General features: G+C 44.2%; 1 protein-coding gene across 1 annotated transcript in view; it reads left to right on the top strand.

The window, feature by feature from the left end:
- myo9aa (myosin IXAa) overlaps window positions 1-16,477 on the top strand; it is a 103,546-nt gene extending 87,069 nt beyond the window's left edge. Inside the window, exons 22-42 of the mRNA XM_061068690.1 lie at window positions 343-492; window positions 1,507-1,820; window positions 2,202-3,935; window positions 4,885-4,984; window positions 5,184-5,399; window positions 6,359-6,456; window positions 6,582-6,721; window positions 6,929-7,149; window positions 7,338-7,454; window positions 7,927-8,115; window positions 8,943-8,993; window positions 9,144-9,255; window positions 10,403-10,464; window positions 10,701-10,893; window positions 11,691-11,819; window positions 11,945-12,050; window positions 12,141-12,272; window positions 12,941-13,064; window positions 14,297-14,502; window positions 14,619-14,761; window positions 14,861-16,477. Of these exons, the coding sequence (XP_060924673.1) occupies window positions 343-492; window positions 1,507-1,820; window positions 2,202-3,935; window positions 4,885-4,984; window positions 5,184-5,399; window positions 6,359-6,456; window positions 6,582-6,721; window positions 6,929-7,149; window positions 7,338-7,454; window positions 7,927-8,115; window positions 8,943-8,993; window positions 9,144-9,255; window positions 10,403-10,464; window positions 10,701-10,893; window positions 11,691-11,819; window positions 11,945-12,050; window positions 12,141-12,272; window positions 12,941-13,064; window positions 14,297-14,502; window positions 14,619-14,761; window positions 14,861-15,360 (5,037 nt within the window). The 3' untranslated portion in view covers window positions 15,361-16,477. The remainder of the gene's footprint in view (window positions 1-342; window positions 493-1,506; window positions 1,821-2,201; window positions 3,936-4,884; window positions 4,985-5,183; window positions 5,400-6,358; window positions 6,457-6,581; window positions 6,722-6,928; window positions 7,150-7,337; window positions 7,455-7,926; window positions 8,116-8,942; window positions 8,994-9,143; window positions 9,256-10,402; window positions 10,465-10,700; window positions 10,894-11,690; window positions 11,820-11,944; window positions 12,051-12,140; window positions 12,273-12,940; window positions 13,065-14,296; window positions 14,503-14,618; window positions 14,762-14,860) is intronic.
- Window positions 16,478-16,909: the final 432 nt, after the last annotated feature.

Consider the following 16,909-nt stretch of genomic DNA (forward strand, 5'->3'; position numbering starts at 1 on the left):
ACAAACCCTATAAATAGAATGAGGATGGGAAAGTGTAGCAGAGAACCTCATCCTCTCAACAAGAGGATGTAATAAAGTGGCTGCTCCACATTCAGTGAGGGGACGTCTGTGGGATGAATGAGGCTCCATGTCGGGTCAAGGCCTCGGTGACGCTGTCTATATAATTAGAGGATCATACCTGACATTCCTGTGACCGTCACATTTCTGTGGTTTTGTGTGTGAGTAACAGTGAGTGGGATTATTTTTTAATTTAAAGAATGTGTGTGTATATATCTCTGTGTGAGCAGCCGGACGGCCTTGATTCAAAGTGTGTGCTGACTCCGTGGTGCTCCCTCTTTTCAGGTGTTTCTCCGGGAGGCCGAGCGGCAGCGGCTGCAGGCGATTCTCCACCGGGAAGTTCTCCGACTCATCGTCATGCTGCAGCGGAGATTCAGAGCCCGGCTGGAGAGGAGGCACTTTGTGAGGATGAGGGAAGCAGCGATCTGCATCCAGGTACACTGCTTTTTCATCAATAATGCTGTGATTTCCATTTCCTTCATGTGTGACAATTCCTTTCCTGTCATTTAAATCAATTTTTTTTTAATGTTTATGTGTTGGAATATGCTTTTCAATTTAAAATTTTAGTCTTCAAAATTTCTGCTGACTTAGTACAGTGAATTGCTAAGTTTCACTTGAAAAGATCAAACGGTGTCAGCGATATCAATCATTTTTTTCTTTTAGTTTAATTTCCCAGAGTGGAAATTATTTTGACGTTGAATTAGAAGACTCTAGGCACCACTAACATTTGAGAACAAAAGTTGAAATCACTCTATTAATTTCATCTATTTTGCGATCCCCTAAAACAGGGGTCTTCAACCATTCCGACTAGAAAGTAATCCGCGGCCCACTGATTGGTTTTCCATGTTGGTTTCATTTAAAAACCTCAAACAAATCTAGAAAAATCTGTGTAAAAAAACAACAAAAACGGTTGATTTTCAGTGCTTAAGAATTGAAATTGAAATTGTAGTTGTACTGCATCTCAGAACCATATGTACATCAATATATAACATTCATGACTTAAATGTACAGACATGTAGCCGACGTGTTGAGAGAACGTTAAAGTAACGGTGATCAATAACAATCAACATAAACTGGGGCTACAACTGAAGAGGGAAGATGACAAAGTAAAGCAGAATATGTCACAAATGAAAATCATACAATATCACACAAACAATTGAGGCCTACTTAAGTTTAACCTCATGATCAACAGCACCTTTATATTATTTAGACATATTTTAGTAATCTATAAATGTGTTGAAATATCAAAGCGAATTTCGCGGACCCCATGCAATGCCGTCGCGGACCACCAGGGGGCCGCAGACCCCCGGTTGAAAACCCCTGCCCTAAAAGAAAATTGAGAATTCCCTAAATTTTCTAACTTTCCCTCAAAAAAGGTTGTGACTCAAAAATTATCTCAAGCTGATAGGAGAAGGAAAATAACACATGCTTATCATCGTCTCCTCACAGAAATGGTGGCGTTTGTACCAGCTGATAGAAGAAGAGGAGGAGGAGGAGTTTGACCCTGCTGTGCAGGGGGGGGCCGCCGTGTGTCTGCAGACGCACTGGAGAGGATTCAGGGAGCGTCAGAGGTTCAGGCTGTGGAGAGACGCTGCTCTGGTGCTGCAGCGGGCCTGGAGGCTGTGGCTCCGCCGGCGCTGCACAGCGGCTCTGGTCATTCAGACGGCCTGGCGCTGTCACCGAGCCAGAGAGGCCTACCTGCGCCTGTACCAAGCTGTGGTGCAGCTACAGGCGCTCTGCAGAGGCCACCTGGGCAGGCAGAGGTAAATCCCACCGGGAAACACCAGTTAGCCCATTCTGAGCAGGAGCCCCAGTTATTTATTCTGCTGCGAGAAAACAAAAGCAAACATTTTTATTTTCTTGTTCTGAAAATGTCTGGTAAGGGTGGAAAAGTTTAATCTTTGCACACGGACTCTGCAGCGTCCTTGCTCATTGTGCAGTGTGGTAACACAACAGGCTTGGTAAGAGGATGTCATTACACAAGCAATCTAACCTCAAAGTAGCTCTTTAGTCAGCTGAGCTGCTTGGAACAAGAGTTTTTATATCACACTCACAAACTTTGGTTCCTGTCGAAAATGCATCTTGATATTTGGGCTACGAAGCCGTTTGAAATGAGCTAAATCGTGTTTTTCTTTTATGAACAGCTTCAAAGAGCTGAGAGAGGAGCGGCTGAGGGAGAAGAAGGAGCAGCAGCAGGAGAAGCTGCTTCAGCTGCAGAACGGCCGGGTGAGTCTCTCACCTGAGGAGGAAGAGGAGGAGGAGCCGTCTGAGAGCATCATGGGGACGGACCTCAGCACGAGGCAGGATCGTTCCTACGAGAGACGAGAGCAGAGCCTGAGCAGCCCCGAGGCCTCGGTCGGGGGGGAAGCAGGAGGAGGAGAAGACGCTGAGACAAAAGATCACTCGTCTGCGGTGATAAGTGAAGCTCCGGTTTCCATCCCCACGTCCAGCGTGGTGGTTCGAGAGAGGACGAGAACTTTAGACGAGCCCAGCCAGAAGACCACCCGGGCCAAGAGGGAGAGCCGGAGGATGAGGGAGCTGGAGCAGGCCAAGTTCAGCCTGGAGCTCCTCAAGGTCCGAGCCACCGGCGGCGAGGCCTCGTCCCCGTCGGAGGAACGCCGGTGGTCTCTGGAGCTGGTGCCCCCGGCGACCCCGCCCCTGTGTTCGCCCCAGGGCACCCCCGACAGCCAGAGCTCCAAGGGCAGCTTTGAGCTCCTCAGTATGGACGAGGAGCCGCCCAAAGCTGTGGAGGAGGTGACGGACAGCGACGAGCCCTGCTCCCCTCCTCCGTCAGCACCTGAGCCGGAGGTGGAGGTCGCTCCAACCAGCCGGGAGCCTGAGGAGCCTGAGGAGCCTCCGGGACCAGAGGTTCCTGATGTGACTCCACCAGGAAGTCAGGCACAGAGCAAAATGGATCCAGCAGCGGCCTCCGCACCAACACATCCGCCCAAGATCGAGAACTACCTCCCCACCTTCTACGTCCCTGCTAGTGACGGCAGCTCAGTCGTCTCCCGTCGTCCTGCTGAAGAACCTCGACTGACCACGGAGCCAACAGCGTCCACGGACCACCCTGCTGTGACCAAGCCCCTCAGAGAGCGGCGCCCGGTGGTCGTGGTCATCAGCATGCAGAAAGAAACGCCACTGAGCGACGAGCTGAGTGAGATCCTCCGTCCCCCGGTGGAGCTTCGGGACTCTGCCGCCCAGACAGGGGAGTTGACGCCGTCTCCAAGGAAACCAGAACCAGCATCTGTCCCTCAGGGTCCCGTCCCGGCTTCTACCTCTGTCCCCCAGGCCGACACGGCTGTCATCGAGAAGCTGGTGCGGCTGAACGAGGAGAAAGAGGAGAGGCAGCGTAACCGGCGGCAACAGAACGAGAAGGAGATGATGGAGCAGATACGGCAGCAGAAGGAGGTGCTGGAGCGCCAGCGGCTTCACTTCGTTCAGTACGAGAGAGACATGTTCGAGAAAAAACGAGAAGAGGCGCTGCACCGGATCCAGCTGAGTCGACAGGGCGGGCAAGAGGTCGCTGGATCCCAAACCTCCGGCAAGGCCCTTAGACCCAGCTCACTCGCTCCTCCCGTAAGAACTCACTCAGACTCCACTGCCCCTGCAGCTCGCTCCCCCCCGGCTGTAGACATCCGAGGCAGCGCCCCTTACCCCCAGCTGCCTCCTCCACCTGCATCTGCCACAAGGGGGAAGCACACGGAGAGGTCGGCTGAGGGCTGGGCGCCAAAACTCAAGCTGGAGTCCAGAGAGGGAGGAGGAGGGCGAGCGAGGACGACTGCCAGGAAACCAGCGAGTCCTCAGGCCGCGGTGAACATGAAGGACAAGACGGGAAACATCTTCTTCTCTCCTAAAGACAAAGTTACATTTACACAGTGAGTGATGACTCAGTGCTTTGGTGATATTGTTGTCATTTTAAATCCTTGTAAGAATAATATCAACGCATCACAATCAAAAAGAATAGAGAAGATAAGAAAAAACAAGTTAGCCTGAAATAATCAGATCATAAACAAACAAATAAAAAATTATAAAAAAATTGTGAAAAATCTAGTTTCTAAAATCAAATGAATAGATAACAACATATACACAGAACAGAAAACTAAAAATAAAGTATTAATTTGAAAGATTAGAAATACAACTTTGTTAAATTCTAAGTGAAGAATTTAAAGATTTCCCACTTTGGCGCCCTCCAGTGGCGGTAACATGAAGGCACCACTGCACATTATGGACCTGATTTCATAGGCAGTGGCAGGGCCGGGTCTAGGCAGGGGCAAGAGGGGGCCTGGCCCCCTCAAATAAATGTTGTGCCCCCTCAAACTAAATCCCAATTTATAATAATAATAATATAATAAAGCACAATGCCCCCTCAAGATTTGTGGCTGCCCCCTCATACATGCCTGTCTAGACCCGGCCCTGGGCAGTGGTTAATTTTTCTGAAAACAAAAGCATTTTAAAGATTCTATAACCATAAAAACATTCTTCATATAGTAGCTTTAACTTTGTTTTTATAATAATAAGAATGATAATAACAATACACTTTGTGTTACACCTTTCAAACCCAGTTACAAGATGCTCCACAAAATGAAAGGTTTAACATTATATTATTTTATATAATGAAAATAATATCTTTTATTATTTTGCAATTATCAAAGTAATAAAGTGCTTAAAAAAGAAAAAAAAACACGCAAGTAAGAATACAGAAGAATGGTAATTGAAAATAGAAATGTTAGAAAAGAAAATTTAATTAGTGTTGGTCTTTGTTGCCACTTAAAATCTATAATGCTTTCCATCAATGGTGCTTTTCTTTTTATATTTGTTCATCAGGTTTGACAAAGATGCTGTTACCGTAGAAACACCTGTGACCATAACCAGAGAAGGACCCGCCCCCGTATCCAAGACGTCTAAAGTACCGAAGGCCCGGGATGTAAGTCATCACTTCTTCTTTCTCTCCTCTCAGGAAGTAAAGCTTGTGTTTGCATCTGTTCCGAAGTTCTGTTTGTGTTGTGAAGGAATTAACTTACGTTGTCAGAGAAGCTCTCACTCAGCTCCTCTGTGTGGAGACCAAAGCTGAGGCTGAAGCTCCTCCTTTTAAACCTGCTGTCATCACCTCTGGTAAACTCCAGGTCGGCAGAGTGGGCCAAAAAAAGAAAGCCCGAATGGCGCGGACCCGCTCCGACTTCCTCACCCGCGCCCCCATCGTCTCGGTCGGGGGGGATTCTGACGAGGACAGCTTCGACGGCGTCAGCCCGCTCACCCCCCGACATTTCAGCCTGCCCCTCTCCAAACAGGACTCCGTGGAGGGAGGCAAACGAGAGTCCTGTTTCAGTGACTCGGACATGGTAACAGGCTCCGCCCAGGCCCCTGTGTGGCCCCTCCTCCTTCTGACAGAGGCTCCTCTCTTTGACTTCTCCTTTAAACCTGCTTCCGCCGAGACGACTTAGATCTGCTTCACAACTCTGACTGAGCTTCAACCTCTTTTTTTTCTCCTCTAATGTAAAAGAAACTTTCGAGAGGGTGGAAGACATTTCAAAGATATTTCAAGACGGGTGAAACACTTTAAAACACCTGATGAAACTGTGATGTTTCTTAAAAATAAGCATAAGCCGACGAATAGGAGGATGAATGTAAAGTTTTATGTATGATGCAAATATTTGTGTCAGTTTTTTAAGCCTCAACAAACATGAGTCCAAAACTATTAGTTTAAAACCTATAACAAATCATCATGAGCGGTGAAGGTTAATTTGACTTCATGCATCTTCATCGATATGTTTTTGAAATGTGTTTCCTCTTGAAATGTCTCGAACGCAGCAGCTTCTCTAACACGACTTCTCTTTCTCTCACAGCTGTAGCAGCGTTTTTATTCCTTCACTTATTCTCTGTGGATAATTAACATTTTTCAGCACGTTATTCGGTTTTATTCTCTCTCTTTTATCACATGGCACCTACCAGTGACCTGAGCTGGAGAATCAATGAAACCGGTCATTAATCACTCTTGACTTTCTTCTTCACTTAAACCTCTGTCTTATATGGATTCTCTTCCTGAAAATAGCCTTTTCATCTTTCTGATTTAAGGGCCTTTTATTGTACGAATTGATATTTCAGAATTATTTCCTGTTGTGTTATTTCTTTGTGATGTTATGATTATTATAAACAGCCTTTACACTCTCACTGATGCAGCTACAGTGATGCGGTGCTGCCATCTACTGGTTCAAACTGATCTTCAGCTCATAACAAGCACTAGAGAGATGCTTTTTCTTTTGGTTTTGGTTTTTACTCGTTCACCCTGATGTTGTTTCAGCCTGCGACCTCCGAGGAGCAGAAGAAGATCCAAAAAGCCATGTCGTCGGGAGATTTGGTCAAAGTGGACTCGATGCGCAAGAACTCACAAGATGGAAGGTTTGTTCCTCAGATGAGCGTCTCCAGCATCCATCACGGGCACTTAGAAATAAAGCTGTTTATATTTTAATCTCAGTTTTATTAGTAGTTGAGGAATGTTAATAAATGTTCTTGTTTTTGATCAGGGTTCGTGGTAAGATGCGCTTCTGGGGTAAGAGCAAGTACGGGGACAAGAAGTCGTCCAGAGAGAAGCTGATCTGTGGCGCTGATTCCCCGGATGGAGACTATGGTGACTATGGAGACACGGGGCCGCTGCTGGGAGAGGGTGTGTTCTCCAAAATCAAATTCTTCCATTCATATATGTTGTCTTCATTTGTTTGTTTGACTGTTTTGTAACAATACTGCATGTAGGATTTCTAGTCGAGGCTCATTTCCAACAACACAATAAAAATCAAAGTGACACTTCTACGATGAGTTCCAGTGATTAGTCCCACAGAACCCCCGCTGACTGTGGTTCTCTTCCACACACCAGGTCAGGAGAACATGTCTCCCCCCCTCAGTCCTGACCTGATGCTGGAGCGAAGCTTCAGGGACCTGAAGGAGAACAAGGAGCCGTCTCCCAAGGTGAAGCGCAGGCGCAGCGTGAAGATCAGCAGCGTGGCCATGGAATCTGCTCAGTGTCAGAACGACGCGCTGCAGATCCTCACGTGCACCAACGACTACAGGAGCATGAACGACTTCCTCATGAAGAAGGTACGACTCCTCTCAAAGATTTCCAGATATATTCCAAGTTGGTTTTACACGTGTCTGAAAAACATCTTATAACATCCTTGTAGAGGTTTCAAATCTTTGGTTCGTCCCCATGTTCGTTTTTTATCAATCTTTCCCGAGCTACAGTTGGTCCATATTAATGCTGACATGTCTGTTGTGTCTTATTTTAGATCAACGACCTGGACACGGAGGACAGTAAGAAGGACACCATGGTGGACGTTGTGTTTAAAAAGGCTTTGAAGGAATTCCGTCTGAACATCTTCAACTCGTACTCCACGGCGCTCGCTGTAAGTGCTGACATTGCCTTTGAACTCTTTGAAATCTATTTTTTTTATTTATATATATTGTAGTTTAGCACAAGAACAGATGGACTCAGACATGGAGATTAAAGAGGAAATAAACACAACTTACATTTAAAAGTCTGCTTATTGTGCAGAGTATTTAAAAAGTGCAGTGGTCGAACACTGAAACGTATTTTAAAGGTTAACTGAAAGAGTCACTGACCGAAATCATATGGACCATCCATCTCTGAAAGGAAGAGAGAGAGAGAGGATGATTTCCACTCCCTTGTAATTATTCTTTTAGCAGTGATCATCCTCAGCATCAAATATTGTTGCATGGCTGAAGGAAAACATTTAAATCACAGGACTTTTTACATGATGGCAGATAACGGAGCAGTTTCAAATGACACTGGAACATTATTTCCTACATTGATGGATGAATCTGCTCTGCTCCTCTTGTTGTTGTCTTCCTCTGAAGATGGATGACGGTAAGAGCATCCGCTACAAAGACCTCTACGCTCTGTTCGAACACATCCTGGAGAAAACCATGCGTCAGGAGCAGAGGGACTGGAGAGAGTCGCCGGTCACAGTGTGGGTCAACACCTTTAAGATTTTCCTGGATGAGTTCATGACCGAGTACAAACCTCTGGACAGCACAACCACCAAGGTACAGACGCACAGCGGCTTCCTCACGGCATTGGACATTAATCACAGTCGTGCATTTTGGTTGAAATGTGTCTGAACTAGGGTTGCAAAATTCCGGGAATATTCAAAGTTGGAAACTTTCCATGGGAATTAACGGGAATATACAGGAATTAATGGGGATTAACTGGAAATTTTGTGGATAATTTATACTAACTGTATTTACCTTGTCATATACAGACATAAATATAAACATTTTGTTTTGTTATAGGCTGATTTGAGTCCTGAGGAAACTTTGGGCACTTGACTATATGCTTCTGCATCGTTGTGTCATTCTTAACATAGGTCTTTGCACATATTTTACAATTGATGGATAAATGAATGGAAATTGGCTAGATGAACAGATGAACAATCCTCAATCAGCATGCTAATATGTTTTCCCAGTAATATCATGGAAACTTACCTGACTAGTCCTGCACTCTACAGCAGGCCTCAATAGCCCTGCTGTAGAGTGAAGGATGCTGGGAATTATCTGTGCATGTGATGGAAGAATGCACAGTGGAGGGTTGAAACTCAACATGCAGCTTTTAATTTGCGTTTTTTTTTTTTTTTTCCAAAATTCCCGAGCTAAACTTCCCATGGAAGGTTTCTGGAAACTTTCCGCCCTTTTGCAACCCTAGTCTGAACTGATAGAAAACGGTTTTATATTATTTTGAATTAAGTCAGTTTTAGGGAAATGAAATGTGTGTGATGACAGTTGGAAATGAATTGTTTTTTTTAAGAGTTTTTGCTGTTTTTTTAATTATTATGTTAATATTTCTTCATAATTCTAACATGTCCTTTTTTCTGTAGCCTGTTGTTAAACCTGAACGTAAGAAACGGCGGAAAAAGGACGCTGACATCGTGAGTCTATGTTCACTCTCCATTTACTCTTTGGAATAACAACATATATAAACACACAAGTGACCAGAATAGATTCAAAATACAAATTAATTGTGAAAGAAAATGTGTAAGTGAACTCGAAATGAACCGGCCCTGTGCTGCCCCCTGCAGGTGGAGGAGCATAACGGCCACATCTTCAAGTCCACGCAGTACAGCATCCCCACGTACTGTGAATACTGCTCCTCGCTCATCTGGATGATGGACCGGGCCTGTGTGTGCAAATGTGAGTCTGCACATCAAACATCCCCCCCGAGACTCACTGAACCAATATCATCTGTTCACGTTGCACATATATTATTTATATTTTTCATATTTCCTTGTGTTTGGATTGTAAGTTTACTTATTTATTAGATTTACTGTTGTTTGGATTTTTACTATCCACTCTGTTGTCGTAACACTGTCCCTCTTGGTTTCCTCACAATCTTATCATTCAATTGATATAAAGTTTTTATTGCTGCTCGAACACAACAGGACAGCTGACTCTGCTCTGGTAACTTATTTTATGTTCTGGCAGAGTTTAGACCAAATTATCAATTAGTTACTTGATAAAATATTAAAATAAATGTTGCCGTTATTTAAATTACAACACTGTTGAAATCACAATATGTGTTAAAAGTACAGATATAAATTCTTTTGGCGTTTTAGCCTTTATTTTGAAAGACATAGTGAAGGAGAGACAGGAAATGGGATGAGAGTGTAGGTACTTTGACTTTTTGTTTGGGTTCATGTCCCATCGACTAACATGGAGGAGGTGAGACTTATGAGCTATACTCGAGCCAGCCTCCAGGGGGCGATCAAGGCACTTTGGCATCACTTTTGGGATCAGTCGTCCAACTTTATATCTAGACTCTCTCTCACTCACTCGCTCGCTCACACACTCTCTCACTGACTGTCCTTATGAAAACAAGCAGCAGAATTTAAGCTGTGATTAAATCAGGTTAAAATGAAAATCTTTGTCTTGTCAGATCGTTGTGACCTCAAAAGCACATTCACAGACATTCACGTGAAGTTGCACACAGACACACACACACAAACACACACACACACTCACACACACACACACACACTGGCTGTCTGTGGCTGAGCTGGCCTCAGTCCCTTGGCCCCGCCCTCTCTCCCTCCCCAGCTCTAATCAGATTGTTTTCAACTGGACTCATGGGGTCTGCGGCTCGGCGTCTCCGGAGACTTTCTCCACACACTCTGTCCTTGACTCACAGGATGTTGTCTCCGTGCCGGCTAAAGCTGCGTGTGATAACATTGATGATATTTTTGGTCTTTTGTCCTTAACTTCTGCTGAATAATGAGGAGGCACTGCCTTTCTGTTGACAATGGAAATGACCAGTTTGATTTCTCTGGCTGTGTTCCTCCAGTGTGCCGGTACGCCTGCCACAGAAAGTGCTGCCTGAAGACGACCACCAAATGCAGCAAGAAGGTGAGTCGGCCATGTTGTGTGCCCGCACGCTAACGTCCCATGACATTAATTGTATCTCTGTGGATTTATGTACAGTAGCTGCTGTTATTTCTGTCGCCTAATACAGAGGAATTAATGGGTCCTAATAAACCACACTTTTCTTTTTGGGGTTTTTGTTTTTTGTAAATGTTTGTATGCATCCGTTTTTGTAATTAATGTGTTTGTGTCTTTCTCATTGTGTTTGTGTGTTTGTACAGTTTGATCCGGAGCTTTCCTCCAGACAGTTCGGAGTGGAAGTTTCTCGTCTGACTAACGACGAGAGGACGGTGCCGCTGGTGGTAGAGAAGCTCATCAACTACATCGAGATGCACGGCCTCTACACCGAAGGAATCTTCAGAAAGTCCGGCTCCACCAACAAAATCAAGGAACTCAAGCTGGGACTGGACATAGGTAATTACAGCTGTAGAAAGGGGAATGGGTTTAATGGGTTTAAAGCTGAGGAACATCACTGGTTAATTGATTAACCCTTAGCTAGGGCTGGGTTATTAACTGAAAATGTATCGAAGCTGACTTTTATAGGCTAAATGGATAAAGTGTTAATTTTATTAATACGTCATTAATCATAGCTTAGGTGAAAGGTTGAAATAATTGAAATAATCATATTGCCCTACCCGTAGAAGTCTTGGGCAATTGGGGAAGTTTTTTTAATGCTATTGATTTTAGCATTTATACGCCACATTAAAAATGTTTAGCATTGCTATTAGCATTTATACACCACATTAAAAATGTTTACCATGCAATTGTTTGGTAACTTGTTTTTCAGCACAAAGTTGTCTATATGTCCAAATAATCAATTTTTCACGTTGACAAAGAATATCGTGTTGGACCCAAAAACCATATTTGGAAAATGATGTAGTAAAACCACAAACATGCATGAAAGTTGAAAATGTCAGTTCAGATTGTAAATGTGGAAATTACTAAAACTAATGTTACATCAAGTATTATTAACTAAACTCTATTTTAATCAAAAAGTAGGATTTCTTTCTTTGTTGTATTTAAACAATTTAATTTCTATTTTTGTACTGAACCAATCAACACAAAACAAAAACTGTTAATCCAACACTTTGGTCTGAAGTTGAAAACGATGCTCAATGTGGTTTTCCTTTTACGTTGTGACATCCTGAGCCAGTCATGTGACTCCTGAGAGTTGAGTGTGATGTGTCTCTGTTCTCCTTGTGGCCGTACAGATTTGGACAGCATGAATCTGGACGACTACAACATCCACGTTATCGCGAGTGTTTTCAAACAGTGGCTGAGAGACCTGCCTAATCCTCTCATGACATTTGAGCTGTATGAGGAGTTTTTACGTGGCATGGGTGAGCAAAGGCATCACACTGTAAATTCAGTCCACAGCAACATTCCACCATCGCACACAGCAGCAGATATAAGCGTTTGCTGTAACGGACAAATTGTGATTTATCTTGTGGGAATGCCTCTGCAGGTTTGCAGGATAAAAAGGAAATGATCAGAGGGGTGTATTCCGTTATTGACCAGCTAAGCAGAACTCACCTAAACACTCTGGAACGCCTCATTTTTCATCTTGTCAGGTAATAGAAAAACAATTTCAGGATTAATACACTACAACTTCTTTATTTCCTTCCTGAGAGTCTCCTCTTCCACTGAATCGCTGCTTTTAGGATCGCCCTGCAAGAGGACACAAACCGCATGTCAGCCAACGCCTTGGCCATAGTGTTCGCCCCCTGCATCCTGCGCTGTCCTGACACCATCGACCCCCTGCAGAGCGTCCAGGACATCAGCAAGACCACTGCGTAAGAACACGCCTCATGTCTATCAGATGCATTTCTGTGTGTTTGACTAAAGCCCGTTCAGACCTGGTATATTAACATCCGACCAAACACAAGTGGTCAGCCCAGAGAGAGCAGGGCCCGATAATTCAATGAGCTACATGAAGCTGTCTGCTAGAAAGACAGATTTGACCAACTCACAAAAAACATTGCTGATTTAGTTATGGTCAGTGTTGATGTTGTGGCCACAAACTAATTCGTTTTATTTATTATGAAAGTGTAGCGGCTCAGAAAACATGTTTGTATTTACACAGGGATAAGAATGTGGCCACATGGGTCTGAGACCTCATCCCAATCTGGTCTGAGTGATCGCATCTCAAATTGGGGCCATGACAGAGATAAAATGTTTAAGTGGATCTGAAATTAAACTAATCTGTTGCACGCGGGAACAATAAACATCTTCTTCAGGGTAATAAATATATAGTTCAGCGGCAGGATTTGTTCAACTGAACAAAAAGTCAGATTTGGGCTGAAGCTCAAGAAGAATTTGAGATGAGAAGATAAATGTAACAAAGAGAACAGATAGAAAAAAGTGATTCTTGCCAATCAAGCACATCAGTCAAATTTAACTTGAGCAAAAATCAACATGTTTTTTTCAATACAAGTAACCAGGTTTCTCGTGTCTCCTGCAGGTGTGTGGAACTCATCATATGTGAGCAGATGAGCAAGTACAGAGTTCGACTAAAGGACATCAGCACTCTGGAGTTTGCTGAAAACAAAGCCAAGTGCAGACTGAACCTCATCCGATGCTCCATGGTAAGATCAGATCGTATGAATAATGTGCTGTTATCACAATCATGGAGCTGCAGTGACTCATAATTAAAATCTACCTGACTCAGCCAACTCCCCACACCTTCCTCCTTCCCTTCTTTGTAAGCAGTTCTCCTCCTCTTCTCCAGACTCTCCTCCCTAACCTCTCCTTTCTTTCACCCAGAGACCCATACTAATAGCTGTTAGATTTATGAGCATATTACGCACTATGGTATGTATACACACACACACCATGGACTCCTAAACATCATCCATTGGTTGTGTTGTTGTGTTGGTGATCACTGTTCTGTTTTATCTCTTCACTCATGAACATCATTTCCTTCGCATGAGACGTCTCTGATTCCCTTTTTGATTTGTTTCTTTATCTGCTTCTTGTGAATGAAAGTGAAATTATTGTGCAATCGTGCAGTTTCTTCTGATTACATCCCATTGTGCCATGTATGGGATGTGAACAGGTATAAACATTTTCTATGACTGAAAATCTATAAAGGTTTTCAGACTCATCAGATTTTTAAGCCAGTGCTGCCTGAAGACCTCACATCTGTAGAACAGGAAATTGGAAATCGAATGTTATTTCCTTCATTTATGTCTCTGGATAAATGATGAACAGGAATCCTTGTTTATTTTTCATTAACCCTTAAACTGAACCTCACTTGTGCATTTCCCAGCAGATATAATCACCAAAGTCAGACCAGTTTATCAATTTGACAACTAAATCAGCAGAAATGAACCTTTCACAAACACTCTGGGATCAATATCTATGTTCAATGATATAAAAACTGAATTTCTATATATTTGGTCGTATTCCCAAATCACAATTTGTCTCACTGTTCTTAAGAGTCAGGAAAAACTACCGAAATAAAACCTCTTAACTTAAGAGAGAGTCACATGTGAGGTACCCGAAGTAAATGACTTTGCCATTAGACCATAGTTTTAAAACTCTGTAATGACCTGTAGGAACCTGGAGTCACTGATCTCTTTTCTTCTTGTTTGTCACTTTTGCTCTAAGCAGCCAAATGCATCTAAGAAGGTAAAGTGTGATTGTCATTGTGCTGTTATAGACGTAGCTGATCATTTCATGTGGTTCAGTCACTGCATGTGTGAGTGAGTGGCCTCCTGTTGGCCATAGTTGTTGTGAAATGTGCTGTAAATGAGAGCAAAGCTGTTTTCATCAAGTCCTAATATATTCACATTCATAAATCTGATTTGTTTCTCAGGGAAAAGGCCACTTACAGCGACTGAGCTACACCCCCTCGCCCCCGGTGAGTCCCCGGCTGCCGTCTGTGGCGAACCCTGTGGTGGAGGAGAGCGGCGGTGAAGAGGGAGCGTACTCGTTTCCCGAAATCTCCGAGCATCAGCAGGCGGCCATGCAGCAGGAGGAGAGGGTGTTGACGGAGCAAATAGAAAACCTGCAGAAAGAGAAGTAAACAGAGCACATTACCTGAACTATAAATGTTATTAGGTCGTACAAACTGTATCAGAAGTTCAATAACTGTTAGCACGTATTGTTTTTAATCTGGATGGTGTTTGCCTCTGCAGAGAGGAGTTGACTTTCGAGATTCTGTCTCTGGAGCCCCGAGCGTCTGATGACGAGACCCTGGAGTCGGAAGCTTCTATCGGTACAGCTGACAGCTCAGAAAACCTCAACGTCGACTCCGAGGGAACCATCTCCGACTTCTCTGGTATGTCACCAAACAGGAAATCGTAATTTACTCATTTTTGAATTAGCAAATTCTGTTACGCAGAAGAAAAACTTGACCCATCCCTGCCCTTCATTGCAGAGAGAGGTCCGGCGTTGACTTCTCCGTGGCCTCGGAGGTCTGACGGGAGGAGCCCCCGACGTCGGGTTCTGCACCGGCAGCCTGACTCCCTGGACTCCGTGGACTCCTGCTCCAGTGTTTCCTCCTACTCGTCCTCATCACACTTCCAACCTTCGTCCTCCTCCTCCTCCGTCACCACCACCCCAGCCCGGCGCTTTCGTTTCCACTCCAAGTCCCCCACAAGTCCTCCCCAGGCCCAAGCCCAGTCCCTGAATGCATCCCATGCCTCGCGGTCCGACAGATTGGACAGGAGCCCGTCAGGAGACCACGAAGGCCCTCATGACGAAAGGCCCCAGTTCACCAGCCGAGGCACCTTCAATCCAGAGAAGGGCAAACAGAAACTTAAAGGGGCCAAGAATTCGACCTCACGACACTCGAGAGACAGCGGTGGCCACAGCAGGGACCCTCCAGACATACCACAGCAGCTGGTGTTGTATGGCAGTAATGAATTCATGGTATAAAGGACACTGGGATGCCAAAGCACTCCCTATCCAGCTCCCAGGCGTATATGTTCTGAATGGGAGATGACGTATAGTGGCAACTAATCTCCACTTCTCCAAGCGCTCTTGCTTCGCCTTTCTTTATTGAAGTCTGCAAAGAAGTTGTCCCCAAGTGCCATTTCTAGTTCTTCCAGCTCCCGAAGGGGGGAGAGGCGTTTTGGCAGAGGGACCGGAGTGGGGCTCCTCTTCTGTACACTATACTGCCAGCCATGCTCTCACAGTGCCTTGGCAGCTTTTTACTCGGCGCCAAGAAGGAAGACGGAGAAAAGGGAATGTTGGAAAATGCGGAAGACCACTCAGCATCAGGGAATGTGACGGAGCAGGAAAGCCGGAGCCGTGTACGACAGCAGCAGCAGAAGAAGAAGAAGAAGAAGAAAAAGAAGAAGAGACCAGGCGTCACAGACGTTCCAGTGAACTTAAAGCTCCCCATTTTTAGCTGCTTTACAAGTTTACAGTTCATAACAATGAGTTTAAGCAGTGGTTGCTCTGTTATTACAACTTCATTTTCCCCCCTTATTTAATATGTTTTAATGTCACAGAAAGTCTTTATAGCTTATATTATACAGGTATAAATACTGTACAAAGCCGGAACACCAGCCTCTGCTGGGTAGTTGAAATATTTATCTTTTTTTTTTTTTTATTTGAGTACATTGGACGGAGAAGTACAGAATTGGGCAGTGGATGATTTGTGTATATGTGTGCGTATGTATGTGTGTGTGTGGGTGCATGTGCCGAGCGCTCATGCGTGACCGTGTGTACTGAGAAAACCACTTCATGTGTTAAAAGTTTGTGCTGCTTATTTCCCCTTTACGAGGGAGATACCGCCATCAAAGGGACCAAGTCAGCTGGTGTTGTTCCAGCCCAGGGGATCCCAGCTCTGTACAGAATGTTGGATGCGTATTAAAATCCATGCATTCACTGCTTAACAGCCATACAACAATTGTAATGTACAGTACAGTTCATATGTGTACAGTATAGCGGACAAATGTTATTCTATTCTTGAAACCCATTGTTACCCTCCCCACCTCCTGTCTCTGAAGTGTTTGCTCAATAGCAACCAAGAAAGAACATAAAATCACGACGTCTTCTGTCATTATTCATGAGTATCTCCGTGTTTGTGTTGTTTAAATGTATTTTTCCATTCTCATACATTTTTTAAGCCTGTGTCAAAGTCGTTAACATGTTCAACAGTAGCATACAATGGGAAAAAATAGATGATTTGCACAGCAGACATGACGCCGCAGTAGAGGATAAGCTCACGTTATTAAAAACATCAATGATGACTCTGTCCTAAGAACAGAGTTTAAAAACTATATGACAACAGGACATAAGCAGCATTTTAAACAAATACATGTGTTAGAAGTTATCAACTAAACAATTTGGTAAAGAAACACAAAACCTGAATAGGTCAGGTCAATAATAACATATTAACATACTTAACTGCTCAAAGCAGCTTGCAAGAACCTCAGTATAGAATTTAAAACAGCTGTGGTATAACTGCGTATAAGAC

Source organism: Limanda limanda, chromosome 3, assembly GCF_963576545.1.
Source record: "Limanda limanda chromosome 3, fLimLim1.1, whole genome shotgun sequence".
NCBI classification, from domain to species: Eukaryota; Metazoa; Chordata; class Actinopteri; order Pleuronectiformes; family Pleuronectidae; genus Limanda; species Limanda limanda.